Source organism: Halichoerus grypus, chromosome 7, assembly GCF_964656455.1.
Source record: "Halichoerus grypus chromosome 7, mHalGry1.hap1.1, whole genome shotgun sequence".
Classification (NCBI taxonomy): Eukaryota; Metazoa; Chordata; class Mammalia; order Carnivora; family Phocidae; genus Halichoerus; species Halichoerus grypus.
The window spans coordinates 55,258,219-55,279,988 of NC_135718.1; the positions used below are offsets into that span (position 1 = coordinate 55,258,219).

Consider the following 21,770-nt stretch of genomic DNA (forward strand, 5'->3'; position numbering starts at 1 on the left):
TACTGGGCCCTCATTGCCCCCAGATGACAGTTAGCTGAACGGTGGAGGGACTGCTCTCCTTAAGAAGGGATGCATGGCCTCCAGCATGCCCCAGTCCCCACCACTCCCTCTTGCCTCTCTGAAGTCCCCATTCATTGCCATATGTGGAGATGCTGTGTTGTTTTCTTAAGCTAGCAAAAGTATTTCTCTGTACCCATGTCTCTACTGAAAGTTGACAACTTAAAGACAGACTGGGCACTTTTGTCTTTCCTCTGGCACTTTCTTTGTTTATATAACTTGTTTGGTCTCTGCGCCATTTGTATTTCGACCCCAGACTAAATTCTCCAGTATTCACGAGGGCCTTGGGGCCCTGAAGGTGGACAAGGGGAGATTTGTGGTTGAGTGCGGGCAGGAAGGCTCTTTTCTAGTGAGGAGTACTTAAACATTCTGGACACAGCTGAAGACATGGGAAAATGTGTGTTAAAGTCATCAGTTCCCTGTAGTCTGTCAGGCACGTCAGCTCCTTACATGTCCTCCAGCTGATGCACTAATGAGGGTGTAATCATACCTATTGCTTTTGCTGTTTGGTTGCTGTGATTATATTAACCAGACCTTCAAGCTCTGCCAGGCTGGGGTAATTGGGCTTCTCTTTGTTCTTCTGCTCTTTATGGCTTCCCAGGGTGGGAACTGGCCTCGCGCCCAGGACAGAGGAAGCCCCAGTGGCTGGAAAGAGCCCCTTTGCAAGGTGATGGCCTCAACAAAGGAGCGGCCTCTGGCGGGGCCTAACCACTGACCTCATATGTGACCTCAAGTGACTCTCTCTGCTCTGGGCCCATCAGTAAAATGAGTAGATGGATCCGTGACGTCCATTCCAGCTTTCGAAAACCAAGCCACAAAGAGTGCCAGCCCCACTGGGGGGTGAGGGAGGAGGAAGCCCAGGGCTCCAGGGTGGGTGGTAGAGGGCATGCACCTGGACATAGGGGAGGCAGTGATGAGGCCAGGAGCCCATTGGAGCTTGGGGCAAAAGATTCGCCCAGGCCAGGCCCCCACATCTGGAAATGTAGATGCCTCCCGAGCAGCACCTCGCCCCCACCTGGGGTCTGATCTCAGGGCAGGCTGAGATGAGAGATCTGAGTGGCCTTAGCCTGCTGGGACCAGAGAATCTGCCTTTGTACAAGCTTTTCCGCTGTAGCCAGTGCTGAAGATAGGGAAATAGGTGGGAGTTGGAGAACATTTCACTGTCTTGTTGCTCCCAGGTCCTCCAAGCTTGGCTCCCATTAAGGGCAGATTTTTATTGCCTCCGAATCAGGCACATGTAGGGCCTGAGGCTGTTCTCAGGCCACTTGAGGCTCTCCAGCTGGGGGCTCCTTGGGTGGGGGGCCCTGTCTTATTTAGCTCTGCATTCCCTCCGACACCCAGGTCGGGACCTGGCCCAGAGGAAGCCCTCGGGAAGGGAACTAGAGTCTACAGTCTTGCCCAGATAGGAAAGCAAAACCACACGGAGTGTTCTGGAATGCTCAGAACTTTAGAACCCCCAGTTTTGCAGCAGCCTTCTCCCAGGGTCCTGCACGCCACCCCAGCCTCCTCAGGACCACCCAGCTAGGCTCCTCACAGGCTTGCTGGCTCTGAGATACTTACGGGTAATCCCAGCGGCCCTCGATCTCCTTTCTCTCCCTGGACACCCTTCTCTCCTTTTGCTCCATCTAGTCCTGCTTCCCCCTGAAGGAAAGGGAGGGGGGAGATCACACAAGGGTATGTCTCAGACAACTCGTTCTTGCATCCTGGGATCCTGGAGATAGGGGTGGGTTGGGGAGATGGGGGCAGGTAGAGGATGGAGGAAGGAGGGGGCAGAGGTGGCTGGCCCACGGATTGGAGACTCTAAGAATCCTTGAATTCCTAGCCTGGTTCTACCTCCATTAGACTCCTCGGTATCCCTGTGGTAATTGTGAGGTCCCCAAAGGAAAAGGGGATGGGTGGAGCAGAGACAGACCCACAGGGCAGTTCCAGGTCAGGCTTGGGCAGAAGTGACTGTTTGCAGAGCAGGAAAACTGGGGCCCTGCAGAGACTGGCTGGCAGGTGCCTGGAATGCCAGCATGGGAGCTCTGAGGCTCCGCAACTAATTGGGACAAAAAATTGCCCAACAGTCTCTTGAGGAATATTGGGGGCACACGGGACAATATGCCATCAGTCCCAAGGCCCTCTTACCCAGCTGAAATGCTTTTGAAGGGGGAGATTGGGAGACCCCCCCCCAGGCCAGAGACCAATGGGCTTGGACCCATGGAGGGGGCCCACACTACACCCCTCCCTGTCTCCACCCTACTTCAGGGTGAGTGAAAGGTCTGGGGCAGGTTACTTGGAAAAGGATTTCCTCCTTTGCTAAGAATCCAACCCGTTACTCATAGGGTGGATTAATGGATGGGAAAATTCTAAATCGGAAGCCTGCCCAGTGTCAATGATGGATGTTAAAAGGACTTCATTCTCTCCTGGTTGTAGCCACTGGCCAGTGTCAACACGATTCCATTTAGGGAAGGGACTGGCTGGGCCACCCGTCTCCGAAGGACTTTCCTTCTTTTCGGCCCTCTCTGACACTGCCCCTTCCCCCACCCCAGCACCTGTCACGTGACCTCTTCTTACCTTTGGTCCAGGAACACCTTGGAGCCCCTGCGTTTGGAATCAAAACAAGGTACATCAGAAATGCATCTCTAGGTAAGTCAAAAACACCTTGTCCGCAAGTTGGACCACAAAAGCGCAAGGGCCTGGGGTCCCTGCCCAGGGGAAGTGGAGGGAATGCTAAGGGGGTTTGTGCTTGGGGCTCCCTCGGGTGGAGTCTGAGCCAGGCCTCCCCAACCAGGGACTGACTGTGTCTCTGTGACCCCCACAGCTGACCTAGAGCCTCATGAAAGGAAGATGCAGAAGGAACACAGCAAAGGTTGATTAGATTTATGGATGTGAAGTGCTTGGAGCAGTGTCGGGCACGTAAGAAGTCTCGGTAAATGCTGGCTGCCATTGTTCTTACTACTACTTCTGCCAATGACAATGGGTGACACAGTGCCGTGGGCCTGGGAACCCCGCAAAGGAAGGACCAGCCTCTATTGGTTTAGGATGCTTAGGGGCCCTATAAAAGCCCCATCTTTTCACCTGTCACCTGGAAAGGCCAATCCAGTGGGGCTGGTTTTACATCACTTTCCATCTTAATCCAGATGTTTTTGCTGCTGGTTAGCAGGAAGGAGGAAGGGGGAGAGCAGGCATCTTACAGCAAAGGGCAGAGCTTAGTGACAGAGGGACTCCTGCGGGGTGGTGGAACCAGACCCCGCGGCTGCCATGCCAGTCAACTGTTTCTAGGAGAGCCGGCAATGCCCAGTCTCTTTGGTGTCATTGACATGGTGCGGGTTTAACATGGGAGGGCAAAGGAGTAGGGAGGGGCTCGTGGATGAGAAAATCCCACCCTGGGAGGAAGAGGTGACAGCAACTGCCAGGGGGGAGGGGATGGTAGGGACCCAGTCACAGTGGGCTGAAATGCTGACAAGCCCTCCCCACTTACCGGAGGTCCGGGGGGCCCCTCTGGCCCTGGAGGCCCAGGAACCTAGAATCCAAAGGGAGATGGTTAGCCCACCCCCTGTTACACTCCAAGTGGCCTCCCCTTCTGACATGGCCCACGGTCCAAGCCAGAGGGGGACAGAACTGCCCAGCATGTGGTCTCCCCAGAGAAGGCTGAGAACAGGGCAGAAACTCATAGCAACTCATTAACCTGCACAATGTTGGGAAAAAAAAAAAAAAACACCCCACATATTGCCAGGAAATACTGTCAAAAAGTCTAGACTTCCAGATTTTCTTGAAAAAAAAAAAAGAAAGAAAGAAAGAAAAGAGAAAAACCTGGCAGCAGTAGGCCCTTGTTCATGCATGGCCATAATTGCCTGGAACTGAATAAAAGCTTTCCCCTCCAGGTGGGACATGAAATCTTCAGATTACCCCAGTCCCCACCACTCCCTATTGTCTGTGACCTGGAGCTTTGCATTCATTTGTTGTGTGCCTGGCATTTGAACTTGAGACCTTTGGCTTCCAGGAGCAGAGATTGGTTATATGGAATGGGGGGAGGCTGAGCAGCTTTTGAAAATGTCCCTCAAGTCCCCTCGGGTTTGTAACAGAGACTGCTGGTCTCTGCTTCCCTTTAATTAAAGGCAGGAGGGAGGCAAGAGGGAGGCCTGCCTGCTTCTTTCTGAGCTGGTCACCCCATCTCAACTTTGGGGCTCTTCTTGCCTTCTCAGGGTTCGAATCCCACAGGGTATGGCCAGAGTGGTGACCCCTCTGTCAGGCCACCAAAGAGGAGCCCCTGAACTTGGGCAGGCCGGGTCCCTCTCATGTCTCTCGGATCCATGGACTTCTCAGCTCAATCTCTGTAAACTTCATATTCTTTTCTTAAAAAGTTCACTGCTTTCTTTCTCTATTATAAATAAGTGATTCATGTATCCTGATTGTGGTGGTAGCTACACAGACCTACGAATGTATTAAATAAAATTCACAGACCTATACACACTCCTCCCAAAAGTCAATTTTACTGTATGATAATTTTGAAAATAAAAAAACTTAAAGTAATAACAGACGCATTAAAATATTTTGTAAATTAAAGGGAATTGAAAGAATGGAAAGGATAAGTACGTGAATACTCCTAATATTCTGCTTTACTTCCTTCCACTCTTTTTTTGATCCATAAAATGTACATAAATATATGTCCATGCTTAACGATGATTTTTTATATATAATTTGATTCTCTGCTGTTTTGCATTTAACCCAAAACCAGTTTTCTATTTTTTTTTTTTTTTTGCATGTTCCGCACAAGCCTCCTTTCCATGTCTCGACTGAGCGGCACAAAATGAGTTACTCCCCGGCTAGGGCCTGGAGCCGGGCAAGGAACACTCCCAAACACAGGGACTATTATACCATTAGTATTATTACCATAAGTTATTGAATCATTTCCTTCTTGTTAGAAACGTAGCCTGTTTCCAATTTTTACTTCCTTCTGGAAGGAACATTTCTGTGTGTGTAGTGCTTTTCCTGAATCTCGGAGCATTTTATCAGGAGGCCATCCATCTCTAACTCAGGAACATACCATCTCATCCAGTTCGCTTCCCTGAGTGTGGGCGGGCCCTGGTGACACTGAAGGTGACCTCTCCGGGGTCTGCGCAGCCTTGGTGGTCCCTCCCCTGGCTCTGTCTGTGTGGCACAGGAACTCCCACCAAGCATCCTCTCCCTCACGTGCTGCTGAACTCTGTTGCTTTCCGGGCTCTTTCCCTGATATGCCCCAAATATGCCTGATTCTCTCTCATCTTATGAGAACCTGGCCTCCATCCCCAGGACCTCTCTCCCCACTGTTCTCTCCTCTTCCCTTCACCACCACACCTCTCAGAGTAGAATGTGTCTCTCTGGAAAGCTTACTTCTCGAGCTTCCAGGCAAACTCCTACACAGTCTTCAAGATCCTGCTCAAAGGACCCATCTTCTAGGCTGCTCACCCAGCTCATGGAGCGGCTCACCATTCTAGCGCTTGCTGCCTGGGACCGTTCACTGCACAGAGGAGGTTCTGTTTCTTTTCCTACCTCCAGACTCTAGCACCGGGAAGGAAACACAGCGGGTGCTCTGTGAACACCAGTGGGGGACTGCGCCCCGGGGCTCCGAGGCCGGGCTGCCGTGCTCAGTGAATGTCCGGCTTCTTGCTCGCTCCCCATGTCAGGCACGTGTGCCTCTCCTTCTAGAGCAGGAAATGCAGGGCGTCCTGGAAGGACTGGGGGCTGACGAGGTCCTGTCAAATACCCCCCATGACACAGAAGGCCAAGCCGCACAACCTACCTCCACTCCTGGCTCCCCCTTCTCCCCGGGCTCTCCTTTCTCTCCCTGTGGGCACAAAACACCATATGCTGTGGGCGCTGGCACTCGGGGGCGCCGGGCCCAGGGACACCCTCACATCTGTGACAAACTAGACCGGGACTAGACGAGGCCGAGGTGTCGTCAAAGACCACCTCGGAGGGTGAGGGGACAGTCGGCCCGCAGGATGAAGACTGGGCAGGGGGCCCAAGATTACAGTCTTCGGGGATCTGAGGTCCCAGTACGTGGGAGGAGAGGCTGATATCGCGTGTGGACCCTGCGGTGACCTGTGACCTGTTTCTAACCAATAGAATACGTCTTATGGCCCAGGTGATGGGATGTCACTCCTGTGATTATGTTACAGGCCTCATGTTACAAATGATAACGTGCCTACGTTCAGGTTATCACACACACACTCACACACACACACAGAGCCCTGTGTTGGCTGCAGGCACTCAGAGAGACTCCGGCTGGCCTTGGCCTTGAACAAGCAAGCTGCTCTAATGTGAACTGCCTGCCGTGGGCAAGAGCCTGTGGCCGGGAACCGTGGGCAGCCCTTAGGAGCTGAGGGCCGCCGTCCGGCTGCGGCAAGGCACCGACTTACGCCGACAGCAGCGAACCTGGAAGAGAATGAGCATGTAGACCAGCGGCTTGACCACAGCCTCGTGAGCGCCCCCGGGCAGAGGACCCGGCGGAGGCGAGCCTGGACTCCTGACCCCCAGACACTGAGATCAGAAGTGCGCATTGTTTTCAGCCGCTGAATTTGTGATTCGTTACGCAGCTCTAGGTGCAGGGAGAGGGCCAGGGGTGGGCGGTTGATGAGGAAGCTTCCGCACCACATCCAGGAGCAGTCCCTGCAGCCTGGAGCTGCTCTGCGGTGGAGGGGACACGTCAGGAGTCTGGGAGCTGCCTGCCTGTCCCAGCTGAGTCGGGCAGCCCTGGGGAGTGGCTCCCGAGGGACGCCTGCGCTGGGTCACAGGTGGGACTGTTTGACCTCTGAGGTTTTTTATACTTCTAAGAGGAGAATTCTGAGTCTAAGACTCTAGCACTTTCGAGCCAGGCTGGTGCCTGAAGGCAGAGGCCACCGTGCTGTGACCTGAGAAGTGGGAACCGGTGTTCACACTCCAGTGGTCTGCACGGAGTAGCTGTTCATCGAGAGGACCCGCCAGCCCCCCCGCCCCACAAAAGGCCAGGCAGGCGGGGGTTAGTGCAGCCTCGTTGCAGGCCAGGCATCTGCTAGGCTGGTGACCACTGTGAGGGGCACCCTCGCTCGCATGCCCTCATCCACAGTGGCCTGCTGACAACCTTGATACCCCACCCTCTCGCCTTACTGTAAATCCCGGGAGCCCGGTAGGGCCGGGCAATCCTGTTGCTCCGGGTCTCCCTTGGCCACCTGGTTCTCCTTTCTCCCCAGTTGGGCCGTCTAGACCCTACAGATCGACAAAGATCTCTGTTAGTCAAGAGCGAGGGCATCGGTCGAGCATCTGTGACCAACTGTGGCATGCACGCATGACTCCCTTCCTTCAAGGGCAGGGGTCCAGGGTGGTGCCCATTTCACAGAAGAAAACCACTGAAGCACACGGAAGACGCCCGGGTCAAGTCAGCAGCCTCGTCGGACTGGGCAAGGTGCTTTCTCTGTACACGCGGCCTCCCCTGGGTGTCGGGCTTCTGCGTGCTTGCCGAAGACACAGGATGACACCCGTGACCTCATCACCTTCCCAACAACCCAGGGAAGTATCCAGGGAGGGCATGATCAGCCCCATTTTAGAGATGAGAAAACAGAGGTCCTGCAAACCCCAAGGACTTTCCCAAAGACACAGGAGATGACAGAATAGGCCCCTTCTCTTTTGGGGGGGGTGGGCAACTGGCCTTCATAAATCCAGGGGCTTGAGGGAAACCCAGGGGAGTCCCCGGCCCCCAACTCCGGACCCCAGGTTTCCAGCCTGGGCTGCAGGAGGCACCCTACAGAAGCCATGCTGGGCGTGGTGCCCCCGCGCAGGCAGGCATGCGTCCCAGGGTAGGGTCCTGGCCGGCCCGCCCTGGCACTCACCGGTGGGCCCGCCTGTCCTGTCTCCCCTTTCTCCCCCTTCTCTCCTGGGCTCCCCGGGTGTCCGTGTTCTCCCTTCATTCCTGTAGGTCCAAACTTTCCTGGGGGGCCTTGGGGACCGGGAGGGCCCATGTCTCCTGGCTTGCCTCGAGGTCCCTTTACAAGATATTAGCAACACTTATTATATACACTGATGGAGGGGGTAGAGAGAGAGAGAGCACGAAAGAATGGGAAGTCCAAAGGACATGGCTCTTCCGTGCTTGACTGGCCCAGGCGAAGAGCCTGTCCACCTCCCTCGGAATCGGAGAAACCTCAGCACCAGCCCCAGCCCGTCCCAACTGGGTCTTCCTGGCTCCTCTGGGGCCAGCATGTGGGGCTCAGGCTCCTGCAGGATTGGCCCCCACGCGCCCCCACTCCCTTCCCCACAAGGCTCACATCTGGGCCTCTTCCAGAGCCTTTGGCTCCCACCCCCCACCGTCCCCCATCAGCCCAGGTCAAGGTCCCTCTTTGGACACTCGTCCAGGGCATCTGTTCTTACCTTTTCCCCGTCGTGTCCTGGAGGGCCGGGAAGTCCGATCTCCCCCTGTGGCCGGAACAAGGGAAGGTCAGTGTCAGAGCAGAGAAGAGGCACTGTCATTTACGGCACGCTGCGTCAGTGCCAGGGTCACCCTGGAGCTCTGTACTCGCACTGCCTCCATCTCGAGGAGAGGAGCCCAGGGCAGAGCTGTGCGCGTGAGGCCTGGGCTGTGCGCAGCAGGCAGCTAGGTCCTGGCTCCGCAGGCCACGTGTTGGCCACAATCTTGCATGCTGCCTCTGAGCACCCTGGGTACCCCAGGCTCCCAGCCCAGCCCTCCTGTCCTGCCTGCCCCACAGGGAGCTCCCTGCATCTTCACATCAACCCAGTCCCTTTCTTTAGGTCAGGGAGGGAGATAAAAGAGGCCTGGCCTCTGTCTTTGAGGCCAGTGAAGAATGAGCCACATCACCAAGGCAAAATGATGCTATGAGAGGAGCAGAGAGGAAGGGGCAGTGAATTCTGCCTGGTAGATCAGGGGAGCCTTCAAGGAGGAGGTGGCCTTGGAGTTGGGCTTGAAATATGAGGACTTGGAAAGGTAGGGAAGAGGGGAAGGAACTTCAGGGCAGGGGCCCTCATGAGCAGAGGACAGAGGTGCAAACATGCAGGGCCTTCTGAGAAAATCACAGGGGTGAGGCAGAGTCTAAAGGGGAGCAAAGGTGGGGAGCAAAGGAGGGGGGAGGTCGGGGAGGAGCTCAAGTGCCGTGTTCCCTGATGGGGGGGTCGGGGTCCCCTCATGATTCTGCCTGGAGCAGTGGCTTGTCTAGACCCAAGCTCTACCACAGAAGAGAAGCCTGTGAATTACGGGAGCCCAAGTCAGACAGCAGGGGAAGAATGGCAGAGTGAGGTGGCAGGAGTGGGGGTGGCTGTCATGGGGGCAAGACAGGGCCTGGGGTGCCTGGCAGCAGTGGGAGGCGTCAGAGGCAGGCTGCAGTGGTGGCTCCGCAGGGAAGCTGGGAGGGTCCCCCACTGGCTCCCGCACTCGGGGACACAGGCAGCGCCTCTGCGGGGTCTGCATCTCCCTTGTCAGGTCAAGTGTTACCTTCTGGCCTGGGGCTCCGGGTGGGCCGATTTGTCCGGGAAGACCAGGGGGCCCCTAGGAAATAAAAGAAAGACCTGTGGAAGAACTTTCCACCCAAGGAGGGGTGGCCTGTTGCCAGGGGGATGTATGTGGAGCCTAGTTTACGGGGATCAATCATTTTCAAACGTCTCATCAGTGGCAGGAACATTTTTTTGTAAAGGAAATAGCACGGGGACTCTACAATGTAAAGTGGATAAGCACTGAGTGGGTCTGGGTTAGAGTGTTGGGGTTGGGGGTGGGGGGGATCCTGGAGCCACGCCTACCAGCCTCTCCCTCGTCCCCTGGGCTCCAAGAAGATAAATTTCACCTCCCCCGACAGGGACTTCAAAACGCCTCCAGGAAACAATGCAAATATCCATCAATAGGTGCAGGTGTGTGATACCCATCCAATGGAATATTACTCAGCAGTGAAAAATGAAGCAAGCACGGGCGCTGCCATGTCACGGCTGCAACCCAGACATTCTTTGCTCAGCTAAAGAAGCCAGACACAGACGGCTAGGCTGCACAATTCCACTCAGGTGATACTCCAGAAAAGACAGATCGAATCCACCACGACAGAAAGCAGATCAGTGGTGTCCGGGGGCTGAGGGTAGGTGTGGGATCGACTCCTGAGGCACATAAAAGAACTTTCTGGAGTGCCTGGGGTGGTGGATACATGGGTATATACATTTGTCGAAGCTCATCAAACGTCACAGCTAAAGTGGGTACATTTTATTGTATGTAAATTATACCTCGAAGTTGACTTTAAAAGAAAAAAAGATCCCATGAAAGTTTTGTTTTGGATAGCTATTTCAAATAATATATTTTAATGTCCCCAAATGAAGCTCATTGACTTTAGAATCACGTGATGTTAATACCAAGCTCTGGGGTTGAGGCATGATATGATTGGTGTTTGAGTCTGGGGCTGTGCATCCCCAAGTGTTCTGTGGCATACGGCCACTAAAAATAGTAAGTGAAATGAGGGGCGCCTGGATGGCTCAGTGGGTTAAGCATCTGGCTTCGGCTCAAGTCATGATCCTGGGGTCCTGGGATTGAGCCCCGCGTCAGGGTCCTGGGATTGAGCCCCACATCAGGCTCCCTGCTCAGCGGGGAGTCTGCTTCTCCCTCTGCCCCTCCCCCCACTCATGTTTGTGTGTGTGTGTGCGCGTGCTCTCTCTCTCTCTCAAATACATAAATAACATCTTTAAAAAAATAAAAATAAAACATTAAGTGAAATGAAATTCCAATAGTTTGAGAACTTTGGGATCTCCTTTCTTCTCTCCTGGAAGTTAAACCTCATGGTAGTTGTTTTAACTATAAGTATTCACTACAAAAATCCACAGGCCTGTCACTGGTAGTAGGTACGCATGCAAAATCCGGGCTTGGAATTCACTGGTTTTCCAAGTGCAGAAAATGAAATTGATTTCTAGGAAAGGTGAAAACATGGAGGTTGAGTAGCTCCTGATTTTTTAGGGTTATGGATTTTATGAGCTGAAGGTTGAGTACAAGAAACATAAAAGCATCCTCCTTTGTACCTCCATCTCCTTGACGCGGCTTCACGGGGACCCAGCATCTACGCTGCGACAAGAGTGCGCAGTGGAATGGGTGAAGAGCCGCTCCAGAGGATAGCAGGGACCTCCCCGCCATGCCCCGGGGTAGGGGAGGCTCTGGAGAGCCCCTGCTGAGGCTTGGATCACCCTCTGCCCCGGCACTTCAGGGTCAGTCCTAACCCAGCAGATCTGCACCGGCTTTCTGGAGGCCAGACCTCAAGTTCTTGCCCTCCCCTGGCCCCCAACCCCCCACCCGGGCCCCCCAGCCCTTAGCCCGGTGCCTAAGGGAAGGAGGAAGACTTACCATCAAGGCCAGCGTTCGGATCTCCTAAAAACCAATGCCATGCAATCAGTTGAAGAACAAGTCAAGAGCCATCTGGAGGGTCCCCTAGGCCCAGGCATGGAAACATGGGAGCTGGGTCCCCCTTAGGAGCACAGTAAGGTGGGCTCCGTGCCTCCCAACCGCATGCCGCTCCCACCTCTCCCCAAGGTTCACAGAGACTGGACAGAGAATGCTCTATATCTCACCCAGGCTGCTCTGAAGCTGTCCTACACCAGACTCAAACAGGCCCTGAAACGGACTGCCCGCTTCCCTTCACTTTGCCAAAGAGGGAGGACACAACGTCTCTGCTTCTCCCTGATCACTGACTGGGACCCTCCCCTGTTCTCTCCTCTTCCCTAGAACCCAGATTTCAAGGCTCTGACGTACTTCCTCGTAAACAACGAATGCAGAATAGGAAGATACAGAGCCACTCAAGAAACCAGGGGGACGATTGTTGGCATGGAGACAGGATCGTACACCACGTAAATGGATCCACAGAGGTACAGAGTTTCCTTTAAAGGGATGGTTCTCCACCCGGGGGTGGCGTTTGGCCCCCGGGGACATTTGGAGACATATTTGGCTGTCAACGGGGGGTGGGGTGCTCCTGGCATCTAGTGGATTGAGACCAGGGATGCTGCGAAGCATCCTACAACATACAGGGCTCCCCTTCCCCCACAACTCCCCACAAAATGACCCCACGGTTATTGAAGACCTGGGGCTCCAGAACCCTGGATGGACCAGCACCCCCCAGGGTGCCAGGATGCTCCAGTTATGATGCTCAGTTCCCCAGAGCCAGGATAGCCCGCTGGCAGGGCCAGACCAAGAGCCAGGCCACCTGGCGGCCAAATGAAGGGGGTGCATTTGCCCGGAGGCTGGAGACAGAGGCCAAGGGAGAGAGAGCAAGGGGGACACTCTCCTGGAAGCTCTGCCCAATAGCCTGCCCTCAAGCACACTAATGGGGGCATTGAAGTGCCCCCTCATAGGGCCGTGGTGCAGCGCCCAGAGGTCCCTGAGCGCCTCCCGATCTCTAGTCTCTGGGCCAGCTCCCATTCACCTGGAGAGCCTCGTTGATGTTTCCGTTGTAGTCCACCATCTCTCCTTTCCCTGGTTCCCCCTTGGTGCCCTGCAAGACAAATGCGGCCTCAACCCCAGGCCGGGGCCAGTAGGGACGGGGGCGCAAGGCTGCCTGCTCTCTACCAGGTGGGATCGTAGCTAAGGCGGGCTGTGCCTGGCTGCACGCGGGAGGACCCAGAGCTGCAGGCCGGGGAGTCAGGGGCTTCCCCACCCTGAGAGAGGATGCCTAGAGGTTCTAGAACAAACACAGAAGACTCTATGCGACAGACTCTGGTCTAGACAGACCTAGAGAAGACCGAGTCCCATCATGGCTACCATGACCGTAGAAAGAGGTCTCTCTCCCTCCCTCCCATTCAAGGCCCAGAGTCCAGCCATTCACGCTGTGACCCCAGGGGAGCGAGATGTTGTGCTCTGACTCCGGGGGAGATGCACGTACCTTGGGGCCGGCTGGTCCCTGGTCTCCAGCTGCTCCAGGCTCCCCCTGTTGCATGACAAAATTGGAGTGAAAGAGGGATAAGGCTGGACCCGAGAGCACCTGCTGTCCCCAGAGGGGCCATTGTAAGGGGCCCTGGAGGGGCTGGGAGGCTCATCTTCACTCAGGCCAAGAGGCTGCCGACCTTCCTGTGCAGGGAAGCGCAGGCTCCTTCCCTTCAGGGAGCATCTCCACCTGCCTCGCCTCCTCTGGGCCTCCCAGTGCCTCTGGGCTCCTCTGGCTTCTTGCTGAAAGACCTTCTTCCTGGTCTGGGCTAGTTGCTAGGGACTGCACTTGTGACCCGTGTCTGCCTGGCCACCTCTCCCCCACCCCCTATGGCAGCCACCTCTTCGGAGGACCAGGCCCTTTGCTTCTCTTTATTTCCATTCGGCTCACAGAGCAAGAGTCCGTGACCTGAGGGGTCAATAATTGCCATGGAGGGACCATGGGTTCTTTCAGGGGCCTCTCTGCATGTGACAGCCCCAAACTGCAGGATGGAGAAAGGGAGTTCAGCGGAAGGCACTAGGAGCGCTCAACCTCCCCGCTGGGTGGGGTTGGGGGTTGTTGCTGTTGGAAACAGGACAGAACTATGGGGAATGCATGAAAACCTCAGCCCCAATGGTTCTGGGATAATGCTAACATCAGAGACAAATTTAAGAATCAAGACAGAAAGTGTATGTAAAGGGACAACAGAGCCTTTAATATAACTTAATTCCACACGACCCTGCAGCTGATCAGCTCGTGGCATGTCGAGCCACTGTCACCTGCTGATGACCTGCCCCTACCCTCCCTCCTCCCAGAGCATTTTCGTCCCTGAGCACCGTGAGGGACAGGGCAGCCCCGACCTGACCCTCCCACAGGAAGTAGCTGGGGAGAAGTGGGAGCCCCACCTTTACCAGGGGCGTGGAAGCTAACAGAAGCAGGGGTTCTGGGTCCTGCCCCAGCCCAAGTGTCTGACCCTGGACCAGCCTTTGCATGACCGCTGACTCCATGGAAGGCTCTCCCCAGCCAGCAGGAGAGATGGCCACCCAGAGTCACGTCCCGTCAGCTTTGTGCCCCGGGGGTCCGGCTGCAGGGACGGCCACCACACTTGCTCTCCCTGAGCTGGGGCTTGAACTCCCAAGCTGACCTCATCTCAGAACTGCGAGCCTCTGTACCTTGTCTCCTTGCCGTCCTGGGGGGCCGGCCTGGCCATCAACCCCAGCTTCTCCCTGGGGAAGAGGAGAGACTTGGGTGTTAGGTGTCTTTGGATCTCTGTCTTTGTCTGCACCGGCTTCTACTGACTCACCTCCTTCTTCTCATCTGCCTCCCACCCACCCGGGGGCCCAGTCTGGGTCTCACCTCCTCCTGGCAGCCTTCCCTGTCTGCCCCTTTCCTCCTCTGAGTTCTGCACCACTTCCTGGGGTCCAGCCCGCAGTGCCAGGCGCTCCTCAGTTCTGCTTAACACACAAGCCAGCTCTGTTGCAGCCCCCAGGTGGGGACCGCCATGCACCCCCAGCTACCGGGAGGCAGGTCATTTTGGAACCTAAAGCACTTGGGAAGGCACACCTCAGCAGTCCCGCCTGGGAGACAGAGGGGACCATGAAGCCTCTGGGCATGGAGGGAGGGGGCCCGAGAGGCCTAGGATGGGAGGCACAGAGAGAGATGGGAGGAGGCCCCCCCACGCATACTTCCCTTGGTCAGCACTTTGCCTGGCCCTGAAGGAGGACACGGGCTTGGGAACAGTCTTCTAACTTTCCCCTCTTGTGTCCCAGAATGCAGGGACAGTAGTGATCAGGCTTCCCTGACCCCAAATCAAAACCCAAAACCTGACAGGGATCCACACCCCGTGGGGTCAGACTCCGACCCTGGGGATGTCCTGGAGCCCTGGGGGCAGGGCCACCATCAGCAAAGCTGGCGCTCAAGCCAGGGAGGCTCTATTCCTGCCACGGTCAGATGGGCACGTGGGGGTTCACCCGAGACCCTTCCGGCCACTTCATCTTGTCTGTCTGTGGGCTTCCTTCTGGCCCCCGCCACGATACCCCTGTGAATTGTGGGTCTGCTTCTCCTGCTGGGTTGTGAGCAAGCTGAGGGTAGGTTCTCTGCAGCCTCGAAGCCCAGGCAGGGCCCCGCCCACAGCAGCAGGTGGGTGGAATGAATGTGTATATCATCTGAAATCATGTCCTTGCCTTATAAGCTCAGAAAGAGGCCATCCTCACTTCCCCGGGCTGCTGGAGTAAACGGAGCAGTGCAGGCGTCTGCTTCGGGAAACCCAAACCCCACCACTGCAGTTTCCACCCAGTGTAAGGAAAGTGAGGGCAGTCCCATTGGCAGCTGACCCCACTGCTGCTACCGGGCCCCCCGCCCCGCCCCCCCCGGGTGCCAGCACCAGGTGGGGCCCAACTGATCACTGATGTCTATTCAGAGCCTGGGCAGGGGGCCCTTCTGGCTGTCCTAAGCCCTGCAGCTGTCCGTCCCTGACTCAGTTACATCGTAGCTGTTGAATCATTGGGACCATCCATCTGCCCTCGGACTGTTTCTCTCGGATAGTCAAACAGTCACCACTTAAAATCAGGAGCTCAGTCCAAATTGTCTTTCTAGAATCCACTGGAAAAACCACATATCTGGAACAGGAGAGAAGGCAAGGTGCCCAGGACGGAGTCCACAAGAATGGGCTGAAGATAAAGGTCACAGGCAGCATCTCCCTTGAGCGTGGATCCCAGGGAAACTCACCTTTGGCCCTGGGGGCCCAGGTAGCCCTGGGGGGCCGGGCTCCCCTCTGCCCCCTCCGATGGAGTTACCAGCATCACCTTTTTCTCCCTGGGAACAGAATAGGGGATAGTCGGGGAGTAACCATCACTAGGCCTGCCTAGCTCTGGAGGGAGGTGGCCCATCCCTGTCTTTTCTCCCCTCCCAGTTCCAAGGAGTGGGGGCAGCAGACCACCCCTCAGTCCAGGCTGGGCACAGAGGCCCTCAGAAGCCTGGCCTGGTCTGACTGGCCATGGGATTTGCGGAGAGAAGGGACATAGCTATTGCAGGGGAGCAAGTATGGAGCAAAAAATGAGACCCCTCATGCCTTGGGCCTAGACTCTGTTTCTCAGAGTGTGTCCATGGAACCCTCCTTCCGGGGGTGGGGAATATTTGAAAGGTGGCCAAAGGGTGTTAGGGAAGGCAGAGGGAAATGAAGAAGCTCAGGCTCCTGCCCCGCAGGGTGCTCTGAGCCCCGGCAGGTGAAAGTGCCCTGTGACCTTCCAAGGGGGCCTGACTTACGCAGCTCTCCCCACACTTATTTGACCTCAAGTCTTCTTTTCTTTTTTTTGATGGAATGTAATGGAGCTCATGTCCTAGGGAGCACGTTTTCAGAGCTGACACAAAGACATCTGACAAGGTCACAGCTACTGGTCTTTGAATATGGGCATTTTTTGCCAGTCAGGGCCTCCCACGTGGTACCCCACGCACGAATCTAGCTGTGTTCCAGCTTCTTTCCCCCAGTCTGGGAGGGACACCTCCGATACTGGGGCCCCTGAATGGTCAGGGCCGGGAACATGGATGCGGATGAACCCCAAGGCCTTTACACAGAACCCACCATTTTGAGCTTGCTAATACCCACCTTCTGCCCCATGAGGCCGAATAGCCCAGGGGAGCCTGCAGCCCCCTTTTCGCCCTGTGGAGGAAATACAGACAGTGCAGGGTTAGGAATGGTTTCTCTAGGATGCCTGGGAAGGCACCAGCCCCACCAGCATAGGGCCTTGGTTTTCTCTCTGCTGCCTCCCTGCTCCTTTGTGGGCCATTTCCCACCAGACCCCCATCTGCACCTGACTCCTTCCCTGGGCCACTTCACACTGGTGAGGGCCTGGATCATTGTTCTCCTTCTCCCGTATCGGCCGGGCCCTCATCATTTATGAAGTGAGAGGTGCTAAGAGCATTTAGCTCCTTTTTCCGGGTCTCCTGGGGAGAGGCGAGCAGTGTAGAAGGCCAGTAGTCGGGAAAGCTCTTCATTTTAACCGCTCTGCTCTTTTCATTTTTTAAATGTCTAGCATTTAGAGGCCCCCAGTCTCGGCCGACCTCCTCCCTGCCTCCAAGGAAGACAAGCACCATCTCACTAGACTTCTCCTTTGGAGGACTATTTTGAGAAGTTTGCTTCCTGTGATGGGTTGGCTTGCGTCCTCCCAAAATTCATATGTTGAAGTTCTAACTCCCTGTAGCTCCGAATGTGACCTTCGTGGGAAATAGGGTCATTATAGATGTAACTAGTGAAGTTATGAGGTCACACTGCAGTAGGGTGGGCCCCTAATCCAATATGATTGGTGTCCTCATAAAGGGGATATTTGGACAGGGGGACATGCACACCAGGAGAACACCATGTCAAGATGAAGGCAGAGATTGGGGTGATGCTTCTACAAGCCAAGGAACACCAAAGGATGCCAACAAACCGCTGAAACGAGGAGAGAGGCAGGGGACAGATTCTCCCTCACAGCCTGCAGAAGGAACCAGCCCTGCCGACACCTGATCTCAGACTTCTGGCCTCCAGAACCGTGGGACGATAAGCTTCTGTGGTTGAGCCACATGGCCTGTGGTCCTTTGTTCGGGCAGCCCTTGCAAGCTAATACTCCGCCCTAAGCATCTTCTTCGGCCATGAAGAATTTTCTCCCCCATGTCGTGCATCACAGAGCTCTGCTCTCGCTGCACAGATAAAGAGACTCCATGGCTGTGAACGACCCCTCCTGGCCTCAAGTGGCAGAGGCAGGCCCACTCCCCAGCCCTCCTGAAGCTCCATCTTCTACACCATGAAGACGGCACTTGGCCCTCCCAGAGTGGCCCGTATCTGGAGAGCACCCCAAGAGTACCCCACCAGGTCAACACCCGAGAGCCCCCTCCGCAGCTTGATGGCCGCTGGTTCTTGTAGCTAATTACAGAAATGGAGGGCCCTGCGGTCATAGTTTGCCAGGTGTCTCAATGAATTTTCCAGCTAGAGCCACGGAGGATGCCACACCAAGTCTTTAGGTGTCATCCGCTTGCCACCTGCCCTGGGGTAGAAGGTGAATGACAAAACAGCCTGGGCTGTGCTGAGCTGGGGCAGGCCCTGAAACAGGCCGAGTCTAAAGGGGAAGGATGTAGGTGCTGCCCTCCGGAGGCCGGCCGTGGGGGCAGTGGGGGTGGGGGGAGGGGAGGCCTCCCTTCTGCTGTTCTTTACTCCTGAGAACCAACGCTTTCGAGGGGGAAGGTGTGCTTCCGAGTGCAGGATCTCTGAAGCTTTGCCAGGCCATCCGGGCACTCCCCTCTTCCTGGGGACACATGCACCCCGAACACACTACAGGGAGCACACGGGCCATGGGGGGGTGGGCAGGGAGCGGAGGACCAGCAGAGGCCGGTCTGAAGGGGACACACACTCAGAGACACAATATCCTACCCTCTGCCCCCTCTTTCCCGGCAAACCTGGGGGCCCTGGCTTCCCTGCTGCTCCTGGGTCTCCCTTTGGGGTAAGAAGAGAAAGTCACTGATACGAGGATTGGGGGGGTGGTGAGGGGTATGGTGGACAGTGATTGTAAACCAGCGTTTCCAGAATACTAGTCCCATAAGATGTTCCTCTTAAGAAAAGGATGCTCTAGTCAAAAAGTTTGAAAATGCTGCACCAGAGATTACAGTTTTAGAGCTTCCCAATATACACGTAGCATCTTAAAGGCCCTGAGAAGGCCTGCAGTTAAAAACAAAAACAAAAACAAAAACAAAAACAAAAACAAAAACAACAAAAAACCCTGTGAAATATTTTTAACTCTGTACTTCCCAAACATATCTGGCATGGAAACGTTTTTCATGTTACATCCCTTATAGAACGAGACAAGAGAGACAGAGAGCCCTGCAGGCACAAGGGACAAGAGTTACTGCCTGCTGGAACCCGTGTGCAGGCAAACTGACCGAGCTCCAGGCCAGGATCAGGGAGGGGAAGGCATTCCTGACCAGCAGGCCCCTCGTGGGTGGGCCCTCCTCTGCTCAGTCGGGCCCCCAGCTCCAGGCCAGCCCCAGGGGGGCCGAGAGCATAGCAGTAGCTGCCCCCCCCAAAGCTTGATGCTCCGTGTAGCCCAGAACATTCCCTCTGTAACAGTACCTTGGCTCCCGGGGTCCCTGGCTCACCCTGTGTGGAAAAAAAAAAAGAAGACTCCGGTAAAGAGATGAAGGAGAGAGAGTGAGAGCTAATGCACGAATAAATGAGCAAAAGTCCTCATGGGGTGCGTGAAACATCTGGCCAGCCCAGGGCTTCCCTCTGCCTAGGCTTCAGGTCCCAGGCCAAAGGAGGCCTCCTGGACTCTTCCCGATTCTTCCCCTAGGTGAGGGATGTGGCAAGTGTGAGCTCGGGGGGAGAGGAAGGAACGGGCATTTGCTTTGGACACGATGCCCCCGGTCTGTGGACCTGCCGGGAGATCCACATCTGTGCTTCTGGGTGTCCCCATGCATCTGCCTGCCGACCAAATGCGGTTAGCATGGGGTTCAGGGGAAGGACTCCTGCTCTCCTGTCGGGAGCTTTGCGAGCATGCAGCTGTTGGATTCTGAGGTATAAAGGAAAGCACCGGGTCCCCTTGGCCCCTGGCAGGGTGCTGCTCTAGCTAAGGCTGGCAAACCTTAGCTACTTACTATGCAAGGCTTGGTTAAAACGTCTCTAGTTCAAGCTGTGCATAATGGCATACACGTTGCCTTGAGAAATGTTTCTGAATCCTGTCTGCCTCCTCCTTGGCCGAGGGGCCACCCCACAGAGTCCCTGAAGCCCCAACTCCGTCTTCCTCTCTCCTTGCCTCCCATCCTGCCCCTCATGTGAGCAGTGCTAACATGCCACTGACCTTCATCCCAACCACAGCAATTCCAGGAGCTCCCTGGCGGAGAGAAGAAAAAGGCATGGTGACCTGGGGAGAGCACAGAGGGAGGGGCCAGCCTCCCAGCCTCCCCTCGGGGGGGATGCGAAGGCAGACTGCTTGCTTCTGCCTGCTGGCCGGACCCACGGCAACGGTGGGTGGCTGAGTCTGGCACAGGGAGCATGGGTCCCCAGGAAGGCAGAGGCTCTGAGCAGCACAGTTGAGTCCCCCAGGCTTCCCACCCACCTGCTCGGCTCCCAGGCCCTCCTGGCAAGGAGCCCAGGAGTGTCCAGATGGGGGTGTGTCTGGGGTGCAGTGTGGGATAGGAAAGGGGGAGGAGGCTCTGGGAAGGGAAGGGGGTAGAAGGAGAGCCGCGTGGAAGGGGAGAACGGGAGATGGCTGATTTCACCCCTGAGTGGGCAGGTGGGCTTCTCACAGAGAACTCTCTGGATCTGTGCCTTCATGGATTGGGGAGCAGCTGGGAGTGAACCCCATTTCCACATCAGCCCAAGACCAGCCACTTTGAGGTAAATAGGCTTCCAGATGCAGCACGTAGTCAATCGTAAGTGGAGGGGATATTTAGGGAGTCCCTACTCCCCACGTGGGACGGCAGCCAGAGCTGGGCTTACCCGAGAAGCGTTTTTATGGCCCAGAGATGCCCAGGAGGAGGCCCGGCCATGTCAGGAGGGCGCTGGGGAGTGCTGGCTCATGGACCAAAGAGAAGCACCCCGCCCGGAAGAGCAGGCTGACACCGCAGGGGGAGGGGGCTGGGAGGGAAATGTGTACCCCCTCTTCAGGTCTCCACAGCGGACATGGGAAGGAGAAGGAGTTGGGCCTCCCAGGTGTCCCAGAACTTGGGAGAGAGGGCCGGAGCTCAGGCAGGGGCTGCAGGTGGCGGGGGGGGGGGGTGCTGCCGGAGATCGGGGAGGGGCAGGTACCTTTGCTCCATGTTTGCCCGGCATCCCTGGCATGCCCCGTTCTCCCTGAAGGAAGAAATAAAAGAAACACTGAGAAGAGGCCCAGGCTAGCCCGAGGCCTCGGCCCTTGGAGCACGGCCTGCAGGGATGTCCACGAGATACTCCTGCTGGCTGGTCTGGAAGCTTGGGACGCCTGTCCAGCTCACAATGAGCTCCGAGGACCCGGCAGCCACCGCAGGCCGTCGTTCCTCTTAGCTACGTGAACTCACAGAAGGCCCCCCAAGAGAGAGAGGCTCACCAGCAGAGTCCGAGTCCCGAGGGGCTGCAGGAGGGGCTGTGCAGGACCTACCACCAGCCAGGGGCCCAGCTGGGTCAAAGCTCGGTGCACTTGGCCATTCACCCGCGCATTCCTCCCTCTCATCGCCACCTAGCACTTCCTGCTCCGTTCTCACTCCAGAAGCTTCGCTCTTGTGGTACCTGCTGGCTGAGCCACATGGGCTCCTGCCTCTCCTCTTCATCTGGGGCTCCCCTTCCTCCCAGCTTCCTTGGGTCTAACCCTTCCCAAGGGCCCGGGGGTCTTGGCCCTGCACAGCTGAGGGCCAGCCTGTGGTTTGGGGGGTGGTGGAGGCAGGGTGTTACCTGGAACCCATCCGTGGGCACCAGGAGAACTGTGGCTTTGGGACACTGTGGGGTTTGCTCTATGATCTCAGCAGTGTCCTGTCTTTCTCCTCAACCTCTTTTCCCTCCCCGTGAAAATGCCAAACTTCTGGGGTGGGGCTGTGAGCTCAGGAAGGACAGGAAGGAGATGGGGTTGGAGATGACAGCCAGTGACAAATGGAGGTCAAGAGTAGATGAGTCGAGACTGACCTACTGTGTCAGAGAAGGGGGTGGTGCTCAGGAGAGGAAGGAGGGCAGCTCTGGTCTCAGCGAGTTGAGCCCAAATGAAGCCCCAGCCCGGGCTCGGAATGCCAGCAGCGACAGGGGACAGTCAGCGCTTGGCTGTGGCTCCCTGTGTCTGAAGGCAGCTGCACGCTGGGGATGGCACCATGGGGTCCGGACACACTGTGTCCTGGCCCAGCCTCCCCACTTGGGTCCCA

General features: G+C 56.2%; 1 protein-coding gene across 1 annotated transcript in view; it reads right to left on the reverse strand.

Moving 5' to 3' along the window:
• COL13A1 (collagen type XIII alpha 1 chain) overlaps positions 1–21,770 on the reverse strand; it is a 78,969-nt gene that overhangs the window by 17,505 nt on the left and 39,694 nt on the right. The window contains exons 15-31 of the mRNA XM_036091182.2: positions 20,695–20,739; positions 19,745–19,777; positions 19,018–19,044; positions 16,522–16,575; positions 15,645–15,731; positions 14,090–14,143; positions 12,897–12,941; positions 12,441–12,509; positions 11,369–11,392; positions 9,497–9,550; positions 8,422–8,466; positions 7,887–8,039; positions 7,168–7,266; positions 5,822–5,866; positions 3,521–3,562; positions 2,614–2,640; positions 1,618–1,698 (exon numbers count right to left, since the gene is read on the reverse strand). Coding sequence (XP_035947075.2) covers positions 1,618–1,698; positions 2,614–2,640; positions 3,521–3,562; positions 5,822–5,866; positions 7,168–7,266; positions 7,887–8,039; positions 8,422–8,466; positions 9,497–9,550; positions 11,369–11,392; positions 12,441–12,509; positions 12,897–12,941; positions 14,090–14,143; positions 15,645–15,731; positions 16,522–16,575; positions 19,018–19,044; positions 19,745–19,777; positions 20,695–20,739 — 984 coding nt within the window. The remainder of the gene's footprint in view (positions 1–1,617; positions 1,699–2,613; positions 2,641–3,520; positions 3,563–5,821; positions 5,867–7,167; positions 7,267–7,886; positions 8,040–8,421; positions 8,467–9,496; positions 9,551–11,368; positions 11,393–12,440; positions 12,510–12,896; positions 12,942–14,089; positions 14,144–15,644; positions 15,732–16,521; positions 16,576–19,017; positions 19,045–19,744; positions 19,778–20,694; positions 20,740–21,770) is intronic.